General features: G+C 37.8%; 1 protein-coding gene across 1 annotated transcript in view; it reads right to left on the bottom strand.

The window, feature by feature from the left end:
- INO80 (INO80 complex ATPase subunit) overlaps positions 1-26,479 on the bottom strand; it is a 106,295-nt gene that overhangs the window by 37,697 nt on the left and 42,119 nt on the right. Inside the window, exon 24 of the mRNA XM_044665120.1 lies at positions 2,687-2,827. Coding sequence (XP_044521055.1) covers positions 2,687-2,827 — 141 coding nt within the window. The remainder of the gene's footprint in view (positions 1-2,686; positions 2,828-26,479) is intronic.

Here is a 26,479-nt window from a genome sequence, read left to right as displayed (position 1 = left end):
CATTAAACTCCCAAATTACAGCACCTATCATGGGACATTCCTTTAAGTATTTAGTGCATCTAGCCTAAAAGATGGGCATCTTCCTGCTCTATCTCTTTGGAAGCATGAAGGTTCCAAGCTTGGTAAAGTGATCCTTTGGTTCCTTTGTTAACCCTATAGCACTGACTGCCAATGGTTGCAATTTATTTACTTGATGAAAAGGTCTTGGGAAAGTGATTTCCACTGTCATGTTTAGTAGAACAGTTAAAAAAAGTTAATTCTCCAGCTTCAATACAAAAGTTAAAGGTTTAATTTGCTCATTCTACGTAAGGGTTGAAAGTATGGCAAAAGAAGTAAAGGTTTTCCTTCCCATCATGAATAGTTTGGCAAACTGATTCAGGACAATGAAAGGACACACTCCCTTAGTTCTCAAAAACCCATAGTTATAGCTATAGGCCTGGCCAAGAAGAGGTCTGGTCCCCAAAGCACAGGGGGTTATTTACAACTCTTCCACCCCCAGATACCACAGTATAATTACCCATATTTACAGGTTTAACCGTCCATGCTGTATGAGACAACATTATAAACACAGATTAGATTGCAGGGGGAGGGAGGAGGAAGGCTCAACTAAATATAAGAATTTTCTTCTGCTCCCTGCCTACCACTGTACATTTATGACTATTATTACTTCTCTGTGAATGCTGGGGGTTTATTGCCCTTTAAGCAAACAGCAGACACCAGGCATGGTAGTTTAGGCTAATTGGAAGCAGATGTCCATAGTCCTGGCTTCTCTGAAGCCAAGACACTAGAACACTTGGGGTGTGTATATGTTTGTGCATGTTAAAAGGAGGGAGGAAGTGGGTGCTCCTTGAGAGCAGGTGGCTACAGAGACTTCTGGAGGTCTGTGTGATAACAAATGAAGACTTTTCATGTCCATAAACACAACTATAGTTCAGGTCCTTCATTTTTTATTGGAACTATAAAACAAAAGAAAGTAAATCTGCCTTGAAAACTGTCTCCTAAATCTAAAACTTCCTCCTTACTGTGTCTCCATGCTTATACCTGCAGCACACAGGGAAGATGAGAGCTTCTTCAACCAAATTGAGAGACCAAAGAGTTGCCTTATTTATAAATCCCAAGCCTCACAAGCTTCCCAGTACCTTTTCTTTGACTTGTGAACTCCAGCTTGAGTTCTTTGGCAAAAGATTAAAAAAAAAAAAATCACACATCCACAATCTAAATTTCTTTTTGAATAAACAGCTTCAACAAAAAATCAAGCTATACTTCTTGGCAAAAGAACTATGTTCACACAGCATGACATAAAATAAGGACCAAAGGACCCACATAAAATTTTCCCCCTTGCAACATGAAGGGAAATTGATGTTTTCTGAGTTAAAGAAAATAAAGAAGTTTCTCTTATGTTTATGTCCTAGGATTAACTTTCAGGGTTCACTGAGGGAAGACACAAGTTGAAACAAATCCTAATATATCACTGGAGCCAAAGTGAAAATGCTAAAGGGAGAGATCAGAGTGAATGAAAACAAAGTATTTTGTCAGAAAGATGGACGCTAAGAATTAAGAAAGACAAAAGACCCAGGCAGACCCTTATTCTTTGCTAGTCTTAAAAGTTGGGCCCTATATCCATTTTCTACATCCTTCTTCACAGGAAGTAAACTATCCTATTTGTTAACTTAGCCAGGTCTATCTATATATCTTACTTATTTGAGAGGGTTATTTAGTTAGTACAAGACTTCCTAACTGGTAGGAATCTTATATGTAGCTATTTTTCTAATGTTGGGGAATAAAATAGTTTGGATGAATTGTAAAACTTTAGGAGAATACTGTTTGGTTTGCAAATTTGAATGCAAAAAGAGGATCTTTGTTTAACTTTGAACAAGAGGACACAAGAGGGGTGGAGATGAGGGACAGGCAACATTGGGAAGTAAGTGGTTTCAACATGTTGAGAGAGAGCCTAAGCAGCATTACTGACAGTAGTCACTTAAACACTCCCCTTTTGATAAAAAGGATATTAAGACAGGATCAGAACAGCTGGCCAAAGTGAAAACAGCAATAGAACCTAGCCACTATCAACCTAGGATAGCTTAGAAGAGCAAGGAAACAAGGACAGTGATGTGAAAGCCACTGCTCAAAAACTGAGCACACTTGTCAGACCACTGCCTAGTTCTGGAGAGCTAGGACATGCCAGGCTGAGAAGTTTCTTGATGCTGGAGTGTTGTATTTCCTTTTGTTGTTTGGAGATGGAGTGGAGGCGATAAGGCCAGATCAAATCTCCCCCACTTAGCCAGCTCCCTCCCTCTAAAAACCCTCAAAAACCTCAATGCAGGTGACAAACGGCTCCCTCTCCTCTTCAAATATCCCCCTGCCCCTGGCCCTGCTGTTGGGTGATAATCCACCTGACAGATGGCTGGTTCCCATTGTAGTTTAGAGCCCTATAGTGAGGTGAAGGAAAAAAGATGTAAAGCAAAGACCTGGTCAGAAGAAGGGAGGGCACCTCTGTCTACCTCATGTTTTCACCATATTGACATAACTAAAAATGGGAAAGTTCTATGCTCTGTTAGCTAGATCAGAACAGGTTTCTTTCTAAATATTAAAAATCTACAAGTCTCTCAAAAGGATATAATTTAAAGTTATGTGCAAGAAGCAGATCCCAATCCCTTACTTTGTCTCTTCACTCCACAGCACTTACTCTTGGGCTGGCCACACATAAAAAAGATGGCAGCTCGGTGACCTGGCAGCAGCGAATCAAGGAGGTAGTGGATCTTCGTTGGTAGATGACTTGGTCTGAATAACCACTCACGGCTTTACAGTGGCTGCTGAACACTAGAGACTAAAAAAAAAAAAAGAAAGTGAAAGTTAATGCCATTAAGGCCAGAACTCCTCAAACTGCTTCATTTAAAAATCCCCTCCATCTTCTAAATGTTGGTACCCAATTATTCATTCTTTTTGAAAGAGACTTCTTCTAGTCATCCTCATTGGAAATATACAGATGTCAAAATACAGGACAGAAACCTTTCTGTGACTTCTCTATTTAGAAAACCAAAACTGATTCTGTATTTCCTTGTGAGAAGATAGGCAAAAAATCCATTCAGCAGTTCCTCTCCTTTTTGTTGTTTGATCTAGAATTATGGATGATAGGAAACTGTTCCTATGTGGTGATGGTATGCAGTGCATAAAGTATGGTACTATAGGGAAAATCTGTTCTACCATTTTTGAACATGTAGTTTTAATCCTAGATTGGTAAAGTTCCCTCCTCTAATGAGAAAGATGTGAAAACTGTAGTCTTTTAGGAATTCAGTTCCTAACATGACACTGGGAATTCACTGACTCCAAGGTTTTATGACTTCTTGAGTCAAAAGGCACAGTACATGGCACAAGTTTTCTAGACCCTCCACTCACCTCATTAAACTTCCAGTTACAGTTATTTTAACATTGGTTTTTTAGAAATTTTCTTAGTCTTGGCTTCACATAGTAAGATTACTCTTTCATGCTAGACATCAGAATTAGACAACTATATATCCTGCTGACCAATTCACTCAAAAACTCTGGGCCGGGAAAGTACACTTATTATCACATTTGCTCAAAACCTAGCATCTGTTTCAGTTACCAGAATATTAGGAAGAGAAACAATCATAAGCTAATACCATGAATGATGTGATTCAGTCATAAATCTGTCACCTGCAGCTTTTGGCAACCTATTATCCCTTCCCATTGTTCTGGTGTCTCATCATTCTATAGTAGGCAGGAGTTGGGGGGGAGGGGAGAAGGAAGTGCATGGAAGAGGGTTTTAGGGAAAGGAGGTAATTAATACCATAGAAGAGGCTGTAAAAAACTCTGGGCAAATAATACATATTTCTCCACATTCTCAACAGTGAGACTAGGAAGGAAACAACAACAAAAACATACAACAGGGGCAGCTAGGTGGCTTAGTGGAAAGAGGGCCAAGACTGGAGATAGGAGGTCCTGGGTTCAAATTTGACCTTAAGCCACTTCTGTGTGACAGTGGGCAAGTCACTTAACCCCTATTGCCTAGTGCTTAACACCCATCTTGTTTTGGAACTGATAGAATTGATTCTAAGACAGAAGGTAAGGGTTAAAAACAAACAAACAACAGAGGGATTCTGCCCTTCGAGGAAAAGCACCACCCCCTTACATGTTTTAAACCTTTACCTTCCAACTTAGAATGAATACTGAGCATGGATTTCAAGGCAAAAGAGTAGTAAGGGCTAGACAATGGGGGCTAAATGGCTTGCCCAGGGTCACACAGCTAGGAAGTATATGAGGTCAGATTTGAACCTAGGTCTTCCTGACTCAAGGCTTGGCACTCAATCCATTGAGCCATCTAGCTGCCCACAAGGTAATCATTCTTTTTTTTTTTTTTTTTAAATTCAAAGAGATTTTCTTTTTCCCGATTATAAGTAATAATAATTATCAACATGTTTCCCAAAATTATAAGGTTCAAACCATCTCCCTTCCTCCCCTGCACTCAGAGATAGTGAGCAATTTGATCTGGGCCATACATGTATTATCATGTAAAACATACTTTCATATTGGTCGTTGCTGTAAGAGCACAACCCCAAAATAAAATCACAAATTCAGTGATGTGAAAGATAGGATACTTTGATCCACATCCATCCAACTCCAACAGTTCTTTGTCTGGAGGTAGGGTAGCATTCCCTGTCATAAGTAAAGGCGCTCAATCTTAAAAAAGAATTCAAAAAGGCCCCAAGAACCAAAAACTGATACATGTCCATTAAAGAGTGCCTGAAGTCTAGGTCTCAGTTTCCTGATTCTTATGTATCAACTCCAAGTCTGTCATATGAGAACTGTCCCTCCTTGAACCCTGTCACACGGAATTCGAATTAAATATTCACTGCAGGGTTGGGGCAAGGTATAACAGATACAGTGGAAAAAGAGCTTCCCAGCAGCCCAGATTCACATCCACAGGAGGGGGACCCAGATAGAGTTACAGAATAAAGTCTAGGAACTGTATGACCCGAGATCGCTTACCAAGGACAGCAAGGGGAAATGTCAGGACTTGAGCATCTGCACTGCTGATAGAAAATTATACCCCTGTTAGTCTGTGTGAGGGTACAGAGAAAAACAAGGACAAGAGACAACTATATAAATTTTTTCTGCTATAAGAGGACAAAACTAAAAGTGAGTGTAAGGTGTTAGAAAAGGGGATGACCACCTCACTAAACAATCTAAAAAAAAAAAAATCTAACTTTGTTGCTCTGAGAATAACCTGATTATGTACAATATATGGGAGAAGAGTCAGGGTAGACATTTCTGTTCCCTGGGAGGTTCAATGAATGAATAAAAAATTCATTTACTATGTGCTTAGTGCCCAATCATCAGAAAAAAGTACATAGTCTCAACTCTAATTAGAGTTCAGATGACGGGCAGAAAGAAAGACCCAAATGTCCAGAGGGAGTGATGGTAGAGTGAACAGTGGGGCCCAGAAATCCCTAGGTTACTTAAGGAATAGTGGTGGGAAAAGGCAGAGATAGAGAAAATGGCAAGGCCTGGTGGTCCTCTATCTTATCAAGAATAGAATTGTTGACTTTTATCTCATTTAAATCCTATAATCATTGCTCAAAAAGCCCAAACAAGGGGGAAAATAGAGCACCCCTGGGGGAAGTGGCTCTTCCTGTCACTCAGTTGACTGAATATGTAATTTTTTCCTAGTTTGTGGTTTTTCCTTTTCTCCTGATTCTTGGAATAGCTGCTGTCAAAGATTAGTCTTAATTTTATCTTTTAAAATGATTCTAAAAATGAATTTTGGGAATTGCTCACATATACCCCCTCTAAACAATCTCCAAACTTTATACATACAAGGTAGGAACATGAACAAAGCTGCTCTTTCTACTACCACAAAATAAAATTTTCCTTTTGTATAATTTCCATTAATAATAAAACATCTGGAATTAAAGAAAAGTTAAAGTCAACTGACAAATGAGATGACATTTGTGTTTCAACTAGAACATCCACATGGTAGTGGTAGTAGTAGCTGGTACCAGGTATTCATTGCCCAGGATGTCTACCCGATGTCTTCCCAATCCTAAAGTTGGGGCTTGTTTGCAAAGGATTCCCTGAGCTTATCCTTTCTGTGGTAAATATGCCCCTGTTCAAAAAGTAGAGGAAAGATCCAAAAGATAAAGGTGAAACAGATCCACTTCCAAGTATCCTCCTGTTACCAGAACAATAAAGGCTCGTAAGAGAGGAATGAGGAATGGGCTTCTTCTGTTACTGAGAAGGGATGGAAGGTGAGAAGAATGTTAGATCTGTAGTATGAGACAAATTCCCCAAATAAGAACAGTTAATAATTCTAAACTATAGTTCCAAGTTTAGATCACAAAAGAAGTGATCAGGTTCCCTCCCCCCTTTTTCCTTCAAACTTTTATAGCACTTAATAGTAGCAGCAACAGAAGAGACATTTATACAGGCAACTAAAGTTTGTAAAGTGTTTTACATACAGGATGTGATTTGTATCAATTGTTTGGCAATTAAACTTAACTATGACTTCTCTCTTTTCTTCTTTTTTTTTTTTTAATTTAAAACCCTTAACTTCTGTGTATTGACTTATAGGTGGAAGAGTGGTAAGGGTAGGCAATGGGGGTCAAGTGACTTGCCCAGGGTCACACAGCTGGGAAGTGCCTGAGGCCGGATTTGAACCTAGGACCTCCCTTCTCTAGGCTTGGCTCTCAATCCACTGAGCTACCCAGCTGCCCCCCTATGACTTCTCATCTATTATTGTTTTGAAGAATTACTATGCAGAGAGCAGTTAATCCTTCTACTTGTGCCTTTGATCTAAACTCTTTTTATTCTGTCCTGTCCAGTAATCATCTCCCTTACTCTAACAAATATTCAGGTCTTTCCAATGGCTTCTTCTCATTTGTCCATAAACACGTGTAGGTTCTTTAACCCTGAAAGAAGGCTTTCTTTCAACTTTGCTGTCCTGATCTTTTCTTCTTCTTCATAACAAGACTTGTTGAAAAAGTAGTCTATACCAGTGCTAACACTTCTCTCACATTTTAATTCTTTACAATCTAGTTTTTATCCACATCACTCACTACACTGAAACTACTAACACCAATGACTTGCTATACGCCAAAACTAGTGGCTTTCTCAGTTCTCTATACAACATGATAGTAATAACCACCTCTTTCTGGATACCCTCTTCTTCTTTAGTTTATAGGATGCCCATCAATTATATAGGTGAAGTCATATAAAACATATATCCCTATTAGCTATTTTGTTAAAAAAAAAAAAAAGGCAATAAAAATAAAGAAAAAGTATCCTTCAATCACCTCAAGAGTTCATCAGTTCCTTCTCTAGAGGTAGATAATATTTTTCATCAACAGTTCTTTGGAATTATCTTGGATCACTGCATCAGAGTAACCAGACTTTTCACAGCTGATGCTCATTACAATTTTGCTGTTACCATGTACCACTGTGACCTATGTTCTTCTGGTTCTGTTATATTCAAACTCTGAGAATTGTTGGTCTCACCCTGATTGACAGGGCAGACAGTTGGAGACGTCAGAATGTTCCCAGATGCCGTGAGCCAGGGGTTGGCCTAAAAGTATAAATACCCCTAACAGCCATCCCGGAGGGGTCTTTGACCATTGGTCATTGGTTCTCTCTCTGAATCTCCCTAGATCTTTAGGTCTGAATCATCTTAGCTCTTTAGGTCTCTAAGTCCCTGGGTGGTGATGGGTGGAAGGGAGGTCTGAAGAAGAGGGTGGTAGGGTTTGAATACTTCCTAAAGGCTGTGAAGGCTAACTCATCACAAACTGATAATGAGAAAGCTGAGAGGAAATCATCAATACAGCTGCACTAACAGAGCAGACTACTTTCTCTGGTTTGGCAGTGGCCAAGCTGAACCAGAGGGGTTGTGAAGAACAATAGCTCCAGCTTTACTGAATCAATAGCCTCCAGTCCTGAATGATTATAGATTATAGATATTAGATTGACAGGGTCTCCAATCCCCAATCCTTTCCCTAATCAAGATCACAGATAAAGTACTTAATAAGTACCTTCCTGAGTGGTCATTATATCACGACCCTTGGGGAGGGAGCAAACACAGTCAGATAACAAATGTGATCCAAGGCTAATTAGAGCCCAATAGTAATAACTGATCCAACCTCAGGTGGGACCTGAAAGGGTTACCCATCCACCTGACCGTTTGGGTCCTTCCTAGGCAACTGTTATTCAGAAGGGAAAACTATAACATCAAGCAAGGGTGATTGGGGTTGGTGTTCCCTCATCACCAGCACCTAGGGAGAATACAGAGATACAGCTCCACCTCACTTATATCCCTAGCCCCCTAGTAGGACACACCCTCTCTTTATAACAGTTTTGAGGCACAACTAAGTGAAGGGATTTGTTCAGACACACAGCCAGTAAGTGTCTGAGGTAGAATCTTAATCAAGGTCTCCTGATTCCATTACATCATGATGCCTTATTATTCTTCTTGAAGTCTCCCTATGAAACTCCTCAAAGACATGTTGACCACTCTCAGTCTCTCCCTCTTAGCAGAGGTCTTCATCTTGTATGTCCACAATAAAATAAATTTCATAAATCTGGACCAGCCCCTTCTCTCCAATTTGATACTTGAAATATCCACAGATTTCCTTCATTCTGAAAAAGCCTTCATTTAACCCTGCATCCCCACAAAGAGATCAAGCTAGCTCTTCTCTTTCAAAGGCAAACTCTTAGAAAAATCTATCTTTTCTAGTTATGTTAACACCACTTTCTTGTATACTACATTTCTCAGTCTCTTGCAATCTGGCTTTTGACTCCAATGTCTCCTTGAAATGACCCGTTCCAATAAGACCAATGAGCTCTCACCTATGAAATGTAAGGAATTCTCTAGTGCTCTTTTCATTGTTGACTAGCTCCTTTAGATATTTTCCTAGCATTTTCACTATATTGATCTCTTTTTACCATAAACCTTTAATTATATCAGTAACTAGTTTCTAAGAGACTATCATAAGGCCCAAGTACTTGCTCCATTTTGACATTACTATAGTATTTTTTTTCCATCTCAACAATTTATGTCATGTTTGAAACACTATTCACTGAATCGAATCAGAATAATATCTGTATATATGTTATCAATGGTTGTTATCCTTGACAAAAATGAGATGGGAATAACGACTTTACAATTTTTTTCTGTAAAAAAATTACATTTTCATAGTCATACAGTTGATCATAAAATATAGATAATATAGGTATGAAATATTTTTCTCTACTCTTTAGAAACATTTTATTGGTGCTCCTACCCAACATTCACTCTTCAGCGACTCCCCACCTGATAGCACTTTCCCATTTAACAATAAGTTCAGTTAAGCAAACAAAATGAATTCATTGATCATGCCATTGCTTACCTTTGCCTCCTCATTCCATGCATCCCTTCCAAGAGGGAATGTTTCACTTCAGTTCTCTAAATTGAATTTTGGTCTCTACACTGTCCTGAGTTCTACTATTCAATGCTATTTTACTTCACATATATTGCAATCACTGGGTAAATTGTTTTCTTGATTGAACTTCATTCTGAATCAGTTTATCAAAGTCTTAACAAGTGTTTCTCATTTTACTTCTTATAGCACAATAAGATTCTATTACATTCATATGCCACAATTTATTAGGCTATTCCCTAATCAGTAGTCACCAAATTTTTAGATATGGTTGAATGCATGAAATTTTTGAGAAAGAATGTAGAAAAAGAAGGAAAAGCATTTTAAAGGAAAAGCTCAAGGATACATCTATATAAAGATGGATGTTAATCCAGAATTATATAATTAAAGGTTTAATTCTTTAGCACCTTATTCTAGAGGTAAGGAAAACTACTGTTTTCCTCTTTAAAAATATTAAACCCAACATTTAAGGTATACAATTAATCTCAAAAGAGCCAACATATTTTAAAAATTGTAGATTCAAGCAAACCACAAGATTTTGTTGGTGTTTAGATTAAAAGATTTGGTGTTTAGATTAAAAGATTAAACGATTGAGATTCACCATAAATGTGCCATCAGTGTCAAATTTATTCTTTTGAATTTCCTTATAAAATGTGATTTTATGCAGAGGAAAGAGTTAAGATACAGTTCCATATCTGTAAAATGAAGTAGTTGGACTAAATGAACTTTAAAGTCCCTTTCTAGTCTTAAATATATACTTTTATTGGAAGAAAGTTACCAGCCTGTAGATTATGGACATAACAGATTCAACAACGGAGAAAATGCAATTTCTGTGGAATTAATACTGCTGAAGACAACCAAGTTTTCTTGTGATCAATCATTCCCTTGCCTTCTCTTGCCATCAGTCTCTCCTTTATTTATGCAAGGATGCCCAGGTTTCCACCATCCTTATAAAACTTTCTTCTGACTCTGTGATCTCCTTAATTTATTCCTGTCTTCCCATTTTTTTCCCCTTTTCTTTTAAAAGTCATATTCTATGGTATAGGGAAAAGTACAACAAATTTAGAATTAAGGATCTGAATTCAAATTCTAGCTCTGCTACTCACTTTCCATATGACCTCAGTGGCTCACTACTTCCTGCAAGATAAAATGCAAAAAAACTTGCTGTTTTCTAGATTTTTATGATTTCATAGGCACCAGTATAGCGTTTAAGTTATCTGCTTGTTTATCCCCTTACTACATAAACAGCCCATCTAAATTACCTAATACAAAGTTCCTTTATGCTTCTTCCTTGTGCACAAGTTTCTGTTGGTAGCATAATGTAGCCTCTATGACTACCATGTGACTCTTCATTGCCCTTTATTCTTTGGAGACTGTGGTGTTTCCTCAGTTTGTAGCTATATAAAGCACCACTGAGGAAACACCAGTTTAAAAGTATGGGGCTTTGTGTCTGTAAATGTGGACTGAAATGTGCAAAGGGGAGCAGGCAACTGGAGTTGGAAGGGACCCTGAAACAGCCCAGCAGAATGTTGCCGATTCAGAATTCCATTTGGGAGGGGTCAGCAGCAAGAAGAGTTTGGAGGAGAGTTCTCAACTGTCACTTCACTCCTGACCAGACTGGTACCCTGGGGGGGTTGGTTCTTTGGTTGGGAGGTTTTGTTTTTTGAGTGGATCCTGAGTGAATTGGACTCCTCTGTATTTTTATGAGTGACTATTGGGAGATCACAAATACCAACAAAGAAGACATTGAACAGCAATTCTCCAATTTGGCCAGAGAGTCTGAACTCCTGGGGGAGCAGGCTTGAATGGGGGGGGGGGGGGGAAAGGGAGGTGTCCCTTCCCTGATCCTGCTTGAATCAATTTATCCTATTATTTCCCTCTTATATTAGTTTAGAAATATTTGATAGGAGATTGTAGGGGGAAGAGAGAGTGGACTACTGTGACCAAGACACAGAAGTCCAGAGCTGCTCTCTTGGGGAAAAGACATAGCTGATAGTGAAGTTCATCCTTTCCCTCTTTCCTTGATTCTCCTATACCTTTTTCCCCTGTACCCTGAATTTAATTTATCCTTTAATAATCCCCTGATAATTTGATAGAGTCTGGAGCAGTTACACTGGGGGTGGGAGGTGTCTGATCTTGGGGCTGAGGGGCAGGCAGACCATTACCTGACTCCATCCTGATGGGCAAAAGCTAACTTGAACTTAGGAGTGGGGGAAGCTTGTCTCAAGAGGGCTGGCTCTGAAGGTGGTATCCAACCCATTAGGGTCACAACTGAACCCCAATACATTCCTTCAATATCCCCACTATAGCTTTGCCAATTGGGAACCTTTTGGGGTTTATTCCCCTCATAGGTCTTTCCTGGGATGGGGGTGAGTGATTAGCTGATCTGGCCCATTGAAAGCTAACAAGGGGGGAGTCTAGATACATGCCCCACTACCATCAATACTCACCCTCATACATTTGTGGCAAGCCAAAACCAAAGAAAGAACCTGATTTAATCACAAAAAGCCATTTTATTGAACCAAATATTGAAAAGCAGTCAGATGGCAGCCATTTTGGATTAGTCCCTCCCAAAAGCTACAGAAGTCTCACAAGGACAGAAAGCAAAGAACAGCAAAGCAGAAAACCTTGCTAGCTAAGCAGATACACTGAAACACATGGCCTGGGAAATGCGAAGAGCCTTATTTGCAGTACTGAGTAGCTGTTATGTTATATTCTTTTGGAACTATGATGTATGGACTGTGGACAGAGACTATTCCCGAATTACATATCAAACCTCATTCATTTAATAAATTCTTACAACTGGTTAAAGATGGAAATTGAAAAACTGATAGCATTTACTCCATCATTTATGGCAGCTATTGCTTCATTCCTGCAGATGTGCTGGGGATAAAAAAGCTGATAGGACAGTTATTGGGACACAAGGTTGAGGAACAAGTGACTTTAGCAACTCTAAAAGCTGAGTTAGCTAAAATGATACAGGAAGAAACAGCCAAGATGGGGGAAAATATGGGAGAAAAGACAAATGGCCAGGTCAATATATTGATAATGACAAAGACTAATGACAAAGAGAATACAGACAAGCAGGACAATGACAATGAAGGCAAAGATACCACAGTAAAAGGGGCAGAAGCAACCATTCCTTTCCTTCCTTCCTTTACATGATAACGCAATTTTAAAGGCAGACCACAGGGTATCATCCATTTAAAAACACACCCCATTTACCAGCAGTGACCAAGACAGCCTAAAAAAGAGAATCAGAGACTGGAATTCACAAACCCAACAATGCTTAAAAGAGTTTAGGCATGCAGTCAAAATTTATGATCCTTCTTACCAGGACGTGGAAATTCTTCTAGGAGAATTACTTAGTTCAACCCAAGCCCAACAATTTATTATTAGGGAGACCAGAAAAAATAATCACCTGACATCATGGCCTGAAGTGTATGATGATATGAAGCTGGCTAACCCACAAAATCATGCTTATTTGAAACGCGTTGGGCAGTATTTAATGGAGGGAATGGCAAAACTAGCAAAAAGACCAAATGTCTGAACTGTTTGAGGCACTTAGGCAGAAAGTTGGAAAACACCCCAATACCTTTCTTGACCAGGTCCTCGAAGCTGGGGAACTCATTCTCCAGTTCACCAATTTTGGGGAGCAAAACTTGCAGCACTTATGCAGACAATTCATCAAGGAAAGTAATTTACCCATCAAGTCTTACTTCCAGACTCAATGTCCTGGGTGGGAGGAATTGCCTTTGGAGGAATTGAGGAAAATAGTAAACTATATCCAGTCAGGATCACAGGGGATGGTAGAGAATAAACAGAATGAGAAATCTAAGGACGAAATCATTAGTGACCTTAAGAAACAACTAAAAGAAACAAAACCTACACTTAAACAAAAAGAGATAGAGGAAATAAAAAATTTAGCAACCCTGCAAGCTAGGAACAACATGAATAGGTCACAATACCAACCTAGACAGAACATTGCCACAAGCAAATGTTATCTTTGTAGGAGAAGGGGCCATTTTTGTAAAAAATTGTTGATATAAATAACAAATTTAACTTCAACAACCCAAGTAATACTAATAACCGAAGGAAAACTTACTCCAATAGCTATTCCAATTCAAAATACTATCAAAATAATTCTTATGCCAGGAAAAATGATAGATGCTGTGATCATGATTGTGGGGGTACAAGAAATACACATAGCAAAACACCAGATTTGGGTACAATGGAGAGGTAACTATCACAAGGAGCCAAGCCAAAATTTTTAGGTACACAAGCTAGTGCATGAAGCCTCAAAATCATAGGGAAAGAGTGCAAAAGCAAGAAAGGGACAAAAAGCCAATTAGAAAAAGTTGGGATTTTGAAATAGTGGAAAGGAATGGTGGATCAATGACTGAAAGCAAAGAAACCTTAGATGAAGAAATGCAGTTACAGAGAGACTTGCTAAGTATAAAAAATAACATTTATGGGACAGAAACAGTAAAGATAGTAGAGGAGAATCAAAATGATATGCAAGCAGACATACTTACAAACATAAAAACATGGAAAGAGGGTACAAGAGATATGATAATGGGAAAAAGCAAAATCAAAGACATAAATCAAAGCAAATCACAAGAAAAAAGCAAAGACAAACCTCAAATCTGAAACACATACAGAAAAAGAATCCACGGACATGAAAATCAAAACACAATGACAGAAACTTCACCATAAAAGCAATTATTAACTAATGAATACACAAAACTTACAGTGATAAATTCAGTTGGATGTTCTGATCAATTTAAAACACAAACTGCTACAGAAATAGACAAAACAAAACAGATCTGTACATGTGGGAATGGGAAGGAAAGATTAGAAAAGGGATCTTTAGTCATGCAAAAGAATAATCCCCTCCCCATGAGGAAAGGGAAAGTGATATTGCAAATGAATTTTCAAGAAGTAATAACTTCAATGCTAAATCCAAACAGCAAGGAATTTGTCCCTGCCAGATCCAGGATGGATTCTGACCCAAACATACCAATCTTGTCATTTTACAAACATGGATGTATGGAGAAACATCACAAAAGTCAAAGCAAGCTCAACATAAGAGATACGTGAAACCTGATTTGGCAACAGAAGGAAACAAGATCAATACAAAACCTTTGTTGCTTACTATAGAAAAAAGTATCTGAAACAAAGCTTAACTCAAGTCCATCTTGTTAATTCAAAAGGCAATGAAGTATCAAAGAACCCAAACTGAAAAGAATGTATCCCTGCAACAGTTCCCAAGGAAAACTCTGTACCAAAAGTACCAATTCTTGCAATTTCCAAACACATAGAAATGCATGCAGAAAGACCAACTAGATTAAAGGACTTTCAAAAGCAAGCAAATGAGCAAAATTATGCAGAAGCAGGGGAGAATGAAAAGAAAAACAGAAATACAAAACAAACTGTATCTATATTCAAGCCTGCTAATGCAAAAACCTGAACATAGCAGCCACTCAACAAAGCAATCAATCATGAATGAGAAAGATCAAGAAGAAGTGAATCTCAAAGGGGAAACAAACTGGGGTGGATATAGCACAAGGGAAGGACCATGATACCATGGTCAACATCAATCCACTGGTACCAGTCCACCAAGATAATGAAAATGAAGAACCACACGTGACAATTATGAGTTGAAAATGATATTTATCCTGCACTAATTGACTCACATATTACAAGCAGCGTCTTAAAACCATCTCCAAAAGTTAGCAAAGTCATTGACATACCACAAGAGAAGGAAAGGAAAATTACATAAGCAGCTGCACCCATGAGCCAAGTCAATCAAGCAACAGAAAGCAATGAACCATACATGAATAGCATGCTACCAGAAAATGATTTAACATGGACAATGAATCAATTTTAGCATTTATAGTTCATACCAAACCATCATGAACATACCCTATTCACACAAACTCTGATGACATGAGTTCTGATCATGTAGAGGAAATGAAAACACTATATCAAGAAGCAAATGTACCAGCAATCATGATACCAGACATAGACATTGCAGAAAGACAGTCATGGTTAAGTTACCAATATGACACTAGTTATGATAAAGAAGAATAGAAAATCCATATCCAAAAGAAACTAGGCTAAATTTGCAACAAGAAGAAGAGATAGTAACAATTCAGCAACTCTCACACCTAGAGTCTGAATGGCATAACTTCAGGTAGGAATGAAGTCTATAAAAAGAAAGTCAGCAAAAAGAAAAAGAAAAAAGAGTCGTATGATCTGGGGAACATATGCACTTACAATTACATAGTGCATGATAGAGAGAATACCAACAAAGTGTAGAGTAGCCTGTAGCAGGAAAGGCACAGCAGATGGGTGGGATCTAAGCAACATCAGGATGTTAAGTTCCAATGATGAAGAACATTATACCTCCAAAGAAACCTATAGGCACAAGGATATTGAATCCACAAGCCCAAGTTACAGCAAAGCAAAAGGTTTCAGGAGAAGTGTATACAAGGAACACAGAAACCATCATCTGCCAAGGGTAAAGCCAAGATACAGAGAATTCATACATATGTGCATGCATGCAAAGATAAGCATTTGCAAAACACCCAAAGCAGTTAGAACAAACCCATAATGAATAAATAGAAATCTAAGAAGATGCATAAAACCATTAAGAGAAATATGATCAAGAACATCCAAATCAAGCAGAAAATGATCAATGAACTCAGAATATATTTATAACATACACACACAACCAAATGATAAACACCACTGACAAAACATCACAATCCACATTGTTCTGGTATTGGAACCAAAAACCATTTCAGCTGGCAAATGGGTGGACAACTGACAACATGTGATGGAGACACAGAGAAGGGGAAAAGAATAGGGAACCAGAAAATCAGCAAGAAAAAGATGCAAGGAAAGAGGACTTTGAAAGACAATGGGAAAGATCAGGATCTTTGCAAGGAGAAGGAAAATGAACCAGAGTTGTAAGACTAGTGCGGTGATGCACAAAAACACATTAACATCACACAATAGGAAAATTGCATCCACATTACATAAATCTCATCAAGGAAGAGAACCTACAGGCAACTTGAGAAGCTAGACAACAGGAAATGAAGAAAAGGTAAGTATGGTAATCTACAACACAGCTTCATATCTGGTTAACACTGGAATGCAGATTGCAAAAAGGGTGTACATAGTTTAAAAATCTTGTGAATAACTGTATTATAGATGGAAACCTTAGAATAGGCTGTAAATACTTCCAAACCATATAACTACTAAACATACTAATAGTAGTAAAAATAATTAGGAAAATTGACATTAGGGACAGAGATAGGGAATATTCAAAATTCAAGTAAGAATTAGAGTGAGAATAAGAATATAGGGTTAAGAATAGTTTAAAAGATAGTAGCAATACTAATCTACTAACCCTTGTCCTAGTTATAAAACAGTATTGTATGTAAGACATAAATAGGTAAAACATAGGTAAAGTAATAGTTAAACATAAAAGAAGAGCATTGATTTTATTGTTATTGCATTAAAAATAAAGCAAGTAGCTAAGTAGAAATAAGTAAAGGATATTGTTTAATAAGCTTAGACATAAAACTAGCTAAAAATTGTTAAGAATGGGAATTGCTATGTTGCAAAACTTTGATATTATATTCATTAGGAAAAGTCCACTGATTGTTGCAAAATTGTTTCACATGTTGGAAATATGTATTGGAACCTTGGATTCCTTTCCCTTCTCTTACCAACTTTCCTAGCCTGCCTTAGCAAAGTATAGAAAGGATAGCATTAATATAGGATAAGATAAATGTAGGGTTTTTTTATTTTTTGAGGGGGAGGAGGAATTAATAATAGAAAGGGAATAGATAAAATAGAGTAGATGGAACATACTTGGACCCTCCAGTGGACGGTCCACAAGACAGTTGTTACCTATAAAGCACCACTGAGGAACACACCAGTTTAAAAGCATGGGGCTTTGTGTCAGAGATCTAATTGGAAACAGGCAGCCTATTTATTTTATTTTATTTTAGCCTATTCAAAACTGTGCTCAACTCAATGTCCACTTATAGTGGCTATTCAGGCTCAAGCACTGATGGACTAACTCAAAGGATTATCCCCTACCAGTGAGAAAAAGGCATTTTTTAAGCCATTTCAGTTTTCCTGTGATGATTATAAGGGAGACGGATATCTCTGAAAAAACTTCGAAATATTTTGGGACTAAATGAAATCAAGATAATCCTAACAATGAAGAGAAGTAGTTGGAGAATTTTGTCATCTGTAAGGAATCTACTTTGAAATAGCTAAATTCCATTCTTTAATTATATTAATTGCCTAAGATTCCTTATTTTAAACCAAACCTTGTAACATGTTGAACCTATTTTGTCTTCTATGGGGACTAGTAACAGCTGGTGAGTAACCTCCTTATTTAATATTTATTCATGTATCTATATAGTCTAATCATTATACTGTCTTCCAATTTAATGGTTAAAACTCCAACTTTTAATGCATTTTTATAAGGTCTATAAACCATCCTTTAATTAACATTATGCTCTTCTCTATACTCTCAATATGTAAAGAAGGTAGGTAAATAATAATGAATGGGTAATGGAATCCCTGAATTCTCTGTTGCTAGTATAAAATTATCTTGCTATCTACTAAAAGGATGCCCCCATTAGAGGGTGAAAGTGGGGCCTGGAGTCATATGTGATCCGAAGTAATAACTCGGGGAGGCACTTTAGTTTTTTCATTCACCTGGGTCTTTTACTTTTTTTCTTACTCATTAAAGCAATTATTCTTCAAAATACATATCAGAACTCCTTACTCTAAGTCTGAGCTTTTCTGATGATCATTTGACATGCTTCCACTTTCTGTCCTGTCATTCACCTCATCCCTTACAATCTGGTTTGAATTGAAACATAAATAATCTTTAGATCCTAACAACTTAGTTATATATTCATTCAGAATTTCAATCAACTATGGGATAGAATGAAAGAGGAAGGAAAGAAATGTGCCAGGTACTACGTTAAGTATTTTATAAAGGATAAAGATCATTTGGCTTAGTAGAAGAGAGTTTAATGTTTGGATTAAATGATTCATAACAATGAAGGACCCTAGGTTCAAATACTGGTCTTTTACCTAGTAGTTATACAACCTTGGGCAAGAGAATCACTTTCTCACTCTGAGCATCAGTGATTTCATCTGTAAAACAAAGGGACTGGACCAGACAATCTCTTAAGACCTCTTCTTTCATATCTCTCAAGATCTATTTATAATCCTATGAACCACAATCTGAATTTTGAAACACTATTGATATTTTTCTTTGAAAAACTTGTGTACTATAGAGCATTTAGTACAGTGTTACACATATATGATATTCACTCAATAAATGTTTATTGGTGATGATGGCAATGCAGGGAAGGAATCACTATGAAGGCTGGAATTTGCAACTAAATGGCACAGTGGATGGAGGGACAGGCCTGGAGTCAAGAAGACTCCACTTCTTGAGTTCAAATCTAGCCTCTGACATGTACAAGTAACAAGTCACTTAACCCTGTTGACTTTAATTTCCTCATCTATAAAATGAATGGCAAATCACTCCTATATCTTTGCCAAGAAAACCCCAAGGAGTCATGAAGAGTTGGATACATCCTGAAAAATGACTAAACAATGGCAACAACTTGTAACTAGAAGGCCAAATAAATCAAGGAACATTTTAAATAACCACTGAACTAAGGTCAGAATAAGTCCAAACAAATGGGAGGAAAACTGAAGAAGGAAAAATGGGAAGTAAATGGTATTTGGAGCTCCAGCTAAATAAATTTTTATTTTTCATCATTAATCTTATGTACAATTAATTTTATGCATAATTTAATTAGAACAGTATTACACCAGCAGATTCTCATCCAGTTAAATAAATGTCTGTCACTAACCTTACATTGCTAAGTTCAAACATTTGTGCCCATAACAGGGAATGCACTACTAGGCTATCAAAACCCCCTGAAATTGGCTGCAAGTTTAACTATATATTTTTTAAGGTCCAGTATTAATAGTATTGAGCATAAATAATGAATGAAAATTTCTCAAAGTATTAACTCAAGATAAAATAAGGGCATAACAAATACTTGAGGACACAGAACTTTCCAGTCACAAAAGGAATATGGTCAGAGGTCACAAGTATTAACAAATCCATAAACAAACAAATGTATAGAGCAGAAAGAGGATTCAATTTATTCTTTGAGAAGTTATTTATGAATCATATATCAGCATACTCAGTAGGCCCACCAACATTTCCCAGCAATAATGGGAGTAATTTCCACTCAAAAACACACCAGCCCAGAATGTGCTTGAGGCCAACTTTACATTCCATACTGCATTACTGTTCCCAACCACAGAGACTACTAAATAGATTCAAAGATAACAAGCAATACTGGTGAAACTATGAGACAAAATGGAAGTCATAAGAGTTCTTCAGATTACCACCTCATTTAAAAAGTACAGAGAACAAGGGCCAAAAGGTGGCTCTGTGGCTAGAGAACCAGGCTTAGAGACAAGAGGTCCTGAGGTGAAATCTGACCTCAGTTGTGTGACCCTGGGCAAATAATTTTACCTTAATTACTTAGATCTTACTGAGAACCATATTTAGTACTAAGATTCTAAGACAGAAGGTTAAGAGTTATTAAATTCCATAAATAAATAAATTCAAAGAACAGCATCCTTCAAAAAATGTCTTGTATTTAATAAAGGTCTAGAATATTTACTTAGAACCTTCATTATCTTTAGGAGAGATGGAGAACCTTTTAGAGACCAAATGCCCAAACCTCAACCCTCACACAGCATGTGAGTCCCACCCCATGTACTCCAGACAGGGAAGGGATGATGCCCTCCCACTGAGCTGCTGAACAGAGGAACAAATGATGTGAGAAATGTCCTCAGGCACCCATGGAGAGGGGCAAGGGAGCTGTCTCCTTTGGCAGGTGTGCCATGGGTTTGCCAACATAGCTCTAGGAGATACAAGTCAAGAGTTTAGAAGAAAAATTTTCCTATCTAATTTTGGAGACTGGGGAAAACAGGGGGGGAGGGGGGGGGAGAAAACATCACACATAAATATTTCTTTATAAGGCAACATACAAAACAAATGCACTTTTAAAATAGTGGAAATTGAAGGCATACAGATTAACTAACAGAGTAAAAGTATCATCAGTTTTAAGATAGATTAATCAAGGAAGACTTTCTGGAGAACGTACATGACTCCAAAAAGGGCAATGAATAATTAGAAGTACAGTAAAAGGGGTAGCTGGGTAGCTCAGTGAGTGAGAGTCAGGCCTAGAGACGGGAGGTCCTAGGTTCAAACCCGGTCTCAGCCACTTCCCAGCTGTGTGACCCTGGGCAAGTCACTTGACCCCCATTGCCCACCCTTACCAATCTTCCACCAATGAGACAATACACCAAAGTACAAGGGTTTAAAAAAAAAAATAAAAAGAAGTACAGTAAAAGAATGAGAAAAACCTTTGGGTTCAAGAAAATTTAGGAAATAGGAAAGGTAAAGACCTTTTCATAAGTCAAAGGCTACACGAGAAAAAGAAGCAGCTGAGACTCAAAAGCTAAATATCTATAAACTTCAAGAAGAAGAAAGTGTACAATTGCTATATTGAGACCTAAAGAGGAATCAGTTTTAGTGGAATTCAGTTAAGTTTTACCACTACCACAAAAAATCAAAATTCTACATTTACTTAGCTGAAAATGTCTATCTATATTTAGTATGTACTTAATCTTGCCCATATGATGACTTTTTTAAATATATGAAGAAAATGTTATCATGCTTTATTGATTTATAAGAAGTGGCAAAATAACTAGAAATGAGCATGGTGGGATAAATTTGGGGAAAAGAGGAAATTGGGGATAAGCACTATGGTCCAAAATGCATCAGATTAATTGGCTTCTTAGTGACAATACTTATCTTTATTTCAACATCCTATCCAAGAGAGAACGTTTCACCATTGAATTACCATGGCAAAAAGAAGCACATATTGAACCTCTCTCTCCAAAGAGGACTAAATGGAGCATTAAATATTCAAAAACTTTTCCAAATACCTCCTTTACTCACCCATTTACACATTCAACCAAAAACGCTGACCTTAGCTTTATTAACTTGCATGCCATTTTATTAGAGTGTTCACATTGAAATAGGTCAACTAGAAAATGGTTACTCTGGGGTTCCCTTTGATATCCCTAAATATATAACACAGATCTTACCATGTAATACTGCCAAGTAAATGTTGGAAAATAGGCCTGAGATTTCTCAGTTTAGCTTCCCTCAAGCAATAGCAGGATTTTTAGGATCAAAGAAGGCCTAATCTAGACAAGGAAAGGCATACAATGAAATTGTCATGCAGGAGGCTTGTGTACCACATATGTACATTTTAATACCCCAAGGGTTTTAAATCCTTAACTTTTGTCTTAGAATCAATAGGGTGCATTGATTCCAAAGCAGAAGAGCAAAAAGGGCTAGGGCAATGGGGCTTAAATGACTTATTCAGGGTCACATAGCTAGGAAGTATTCGAGGTTACATTTGAACCCACAACCTCCCATTTCCAGGCCTGGTTTTGTATCCACTGAGCCACCTAGCTACCCCTGAGAATAAGCCATTTTATAAAAGATCCAGACAATGTAAATTTAAGATCATCTATTGGTGGAAGAGGGAAACTAGGCCTGGAAAGGCCTCTTATAGAAGGCAGGATCTGAGCTGAATCCAGAAAGAGGCCAGGAAAATCAGGATCCTAGCAGAGATGAAGAGGAAAAGAATTTCAGGATGGGACAATGAAAAAGTCTAGATTCTAAAACTTAAGAAATACATGTAAGAAACACATACTTGCACCACAAAATGCATGTTGGGGAATAAAACATACCCTCCCACCTCCCTCCCTCCCTTTATCCTGCTCCCTCCTCCCTCCCAACCTCCATTTCCCTTTCTTTCACCTTTACCTTCCATCTTATAAACAATATATGATAGGATTCTGGTTTTTAATCCACATTGCTATCTACTTCCACTTTACGGGTAAGTTCATACCATTTACATACACAGTTATGATTACCATCTGTGTATTCCCCTCCATCTTGTTTTCCTCTTTTAATCCTTCCCTTTCTCCTTTCACTCTTACTCTCCACACCAGTGTTTTCCTTTTAGTCATTTCCCCCCTTTCCTTCCCTTATATTACTTCCTTTCCAACCACCACCATTCTTATTCCCCTCCTACTTCTCTATGGAGTAAGATAGAATTTTATGCCCCAATGAATCCCAATTCCAATGAGAGAAAGGTTTTAGTATTACCCATCACCACCCTCATCTTCCAATCCACTGTCATAGCATTTCCCACCTTTCCCCCAGCTCCTCTTTATGTGATATAATTTATCCAATTTTACTTCTCTCTAACCATTTCTCTTAGAACAATCCTTTTTCAAACCACTTTTTTTACACATCATCCTAAATAGCTTCCTACCATACCCTTTATGTATATTTATTTTAACTACTATGATAATGATGCCAATTTTTAAGAGTTACAGATACCATCTTTCCATATAAGAATAAACAATTTGACCTTACTGAAGCCCTTAATTTTTTTCTCTTTTCTCATTTACCTTTCTATGCTTATCTTCAGTTTTGTATTTGGGCATCAAATTTTGTTTAAGTCTGGTCTTTTCTTTAGAAAAGCTTGGAAATCTTCTATTTTATTAAATGACTATACTCTCTCCTAAAAGAATATAGTCAGTTTCGAAGGGTAGGTGATTCTTGGCTGTAAACCCAGTTCTCTTGCCTTCTGAAATATCATATTCTAAGCCTTCTGGTCCTTCAATGTTGAAGTTACCAGACACTATGTAATCCTGACTGGGTATCCATTATATTTTAATTGTTTCTTTTTGGCTGTTTGCAGTATTTTCTCCTTGACCTGTAAGCTCTTGAACTTGTACATAACTTTCGTGGGAGTTGTCATTTGGGGATTTATTACAGATGATCTGTAGACTCTTTCAATTTTTATTTTTCCCTCTTTTTTCAGAATATCAAGGCAGTTTTCTTGGATAATATGATGTCTAGGTTTTGGAGTTTTTTTTGGTTGTGACTTTCAGGAAGTCCAAAAATTCTTAAATTGTCTCTCCCAGATCTATTTTCCAGGTCAGTTTTTTTTTCAATAAGATATTTCATATCCCCTCCCATTCTTTTGTTTCATTATTTTTTTTATGTCTTATGAAGTCATTAGTTTTAATTTACCCAATTTTAATTTTTAAAGTATGAATTTCTTCCATGACCTTTTGAGCCACCTTTTCCATTTGGTCCATTCTACTTTTCATAGCACTCTTCTTCATCATATTTTTTTTGCCTTTTTTTCCAGTTGACTTGCTTTTTAAGATATTTTCTTTTTGCATTTAATTTCTTTTCCCCATTTTTCTTTGACCTTTCTTGATTTTTTAATTTCTTTTTGAGTTATTCCAGAGGTTGAGACCAATTCCCATTTTTCTTTGAAGTTTTGCATGTGGTTGCTTGGATCTTGGAATCACCTATTGGTTCTGTGCTTTGCTCTTTGTTCTCGTAGTAATTCTCAAGGGGGTGTTTCTTCTGCTATTAATTTTCCCAGTCTTTTTTTGCCTGTGAACTGGGAATTCTGAAAGCTGATAATTGTCTCCTTTTTCTGCTGGCTTGCAGGGTTAGACACTGTGAGCTATTTTGCCCTGGAACTTAGTCTTCACCACAGCAGTGCAAGCTTGAAAGGGCCCAGTGCTATGGACTTCAAGGCCTCACTGTGGGATGGTGCCAGGGCCTGGGACTTCAAGGGGTGGGTCTGAGGTGCTCTTTTGTTAGTATAACCTAGGTCCCGGGATTCCTTTGCCCAGTTGAGGAACCTGGCACAGCAGATGGGGAAGTTGTCAGCAAGTACTCCTGTGTGCAGTTTTGCTTCTAGTTCCGCCTTATCCCATGAAAATCAACTCTGTCTGCCTACCTTTCAAGTTGTGTTCAGTTGGAGAGGCCCCTCACTCTGTCTTGCTGTTGGTTTTTTTACTCCTGTCAAAAGGTGCTTTTAAAAAGATTGGTTTTGAAGGATTGTCAGCAGCTACTAAGCTGACATCTTGGCTCCACCTCCTTACTTTCCATTTTATTATTTTATTTTTTAAACTCTTACCTTCTGTCTTGGAGTCAATACTATGTATTGGGTCCAAGGCAGAAGAGTGGTAAGGGCTAGGCAACGGGGGTTAAGTGACTTGCCTGGGGTCACACAACTAGGAAGTGTCTGAGGCCAGATTTGAACCTAGGACCTCCTGTCTCTAGCCTTGGCTCTCAATCCACTGAGCCACCCAGCTGCCCCACTCTTACCTTCCATTTAGAATCAAAACTGTTTAGTGGTTCCAAGATAGAAGAGCATTAAGGGCTAGGCAATGGGGTTAAAATGACTTGTGTGATAATGAGATTAAATCTACCTAGCCCTGGCTTAGATTTAATCACCAAAGATATAAACACCACCATTTGATTCACAAGTGGGGGAAGTCCATAACCCACATTTGTTAGAATGAGTAACGAATCAGAATCAACTGACTGCCCCCTAGGCAGTCTTAAGAGAAGCTTCTGTTGTGATTGGACACACAAACTAGGAGGGAGGCACAGGAAATGCTGCATAAGTGGCCCCTTTAAAAAGAGAGTTGAGTGAGTCAAGGGCTTCTGGTTTTGTGAAGGGGACTTGAGGGAGGTCTGCTGGTTGGTGACCAAGACTGTTCCACATGGTGAGTGCAAAGACTGAATCTTCCTGAACTTCCCTTAAGGAACTTTCCTTTCAAAGAGACTCTGTGACTGAAGCTTTGCTTCATACGCCTTTTCCGGATCTCAGCTCAAGGCTTGACCTTTTCCAATTAAGGACTAGTTAAATCTGCCTGGTTTGAGCCAGGGGCCGAAGCAAATAACTCAAAGATCACTTATCCTATCTTATTCTCTCTAATTTTCTTACTTTCTCTCTCTCTTCTTAATTGTAAATAAACTTCCATGAAAGTCAATTTTGACTTGAGATTATTCTTAATTGAGGATTGACAATTGTTCAATCCTCTGGCGACCAATCTTTAATATATTCAACCCCAAACCCCTTTTTCCCCCTTACACTTGCCCAGGGTCACACAGCTAGGAAGTGTTTGGGGCTAGATTTGAACACAGGATCTCCCTCCTCTAAGCCTGGATCTCAACTCACTGAATCACCTAGCTACACCCACTTAGCATCTTCTTAACCAGAACACTATTTCTTCCATTTGTTTCAAAATACTAAAAATTACTGACAACCAATGAATAGCAAATATTCAAACATTTAGTCATTCATTCAACAATGATTCAGAAGACTTATCAACACACAAGTTATGAGTTTTTATCTTTGAGCCCTTCTATTCATTATCTTGCTTAACTAATTTTATTTGATTTTTTTTTTAAACCCATACCTTATGTCTTAGAATTGATACTAAGTGGGGTAGCTAGGTGGCTCAGAGGACAGAGAGCCAGGCCTGGAGACAGAATGTCCATTCAAATCTGGCCTCAGGTATTTTCTTGGCTATGCAACTCTAGGCAAGTCATTTAATCCTAACTGATTCCCTCTTCTGCCTTGGAACTGATTGATTCTATGCCAAAAGATAAGGGTTTACAAAAATAAATATTAGTAACAATAATTAATAGCTAGGAAGTATCTGAGGTCATATTTGAAAGTCAGGTACTCCAGGCCTACCTCACTATCCAATGAACCACCTACTTCCCTGGATTAACTCACTTTAATTCTTTGAGACAGGTTTTTCCCTCATAAAATAGGGGTGATATCTTATTTGACTAAGTTTTTTGTTTATTGTGAAAAATAACAAAAAAAGATGGCAGAGCACTGGTCAAATTTACACAAAGCATCACACACAGCTATCTCTTAAACCATTGGCTGTAATATCACGTAAAGCATTGAATTGTAGTTTATCATTTCACATATATCTGTCACATCTCCCAAACAAGGTTATACATACTATAGACAGGGCAGGAATTTGTATGGAATACTTTTTTGTAC

The sequence above is a fragment of the Gracilinanus agilis genome, chromosome 2 (genome assembly GCF_016433145.1).
Source record: "Gracilinanus agilis isolate LMUSP501 chromosome 2, AgileGrace, whole genome shotgun sequence".
NCBI lineage: Eukaryota > Metazoa > Chordata > Mammalia > Didelphimorphia > Didelphidae > Gracilinanus > Gracilinanus agilis.
Note: the sequence above shows the minus strand (reverse complement) of the source record. Positions and strands in the feature narration are given on the sequence as shown.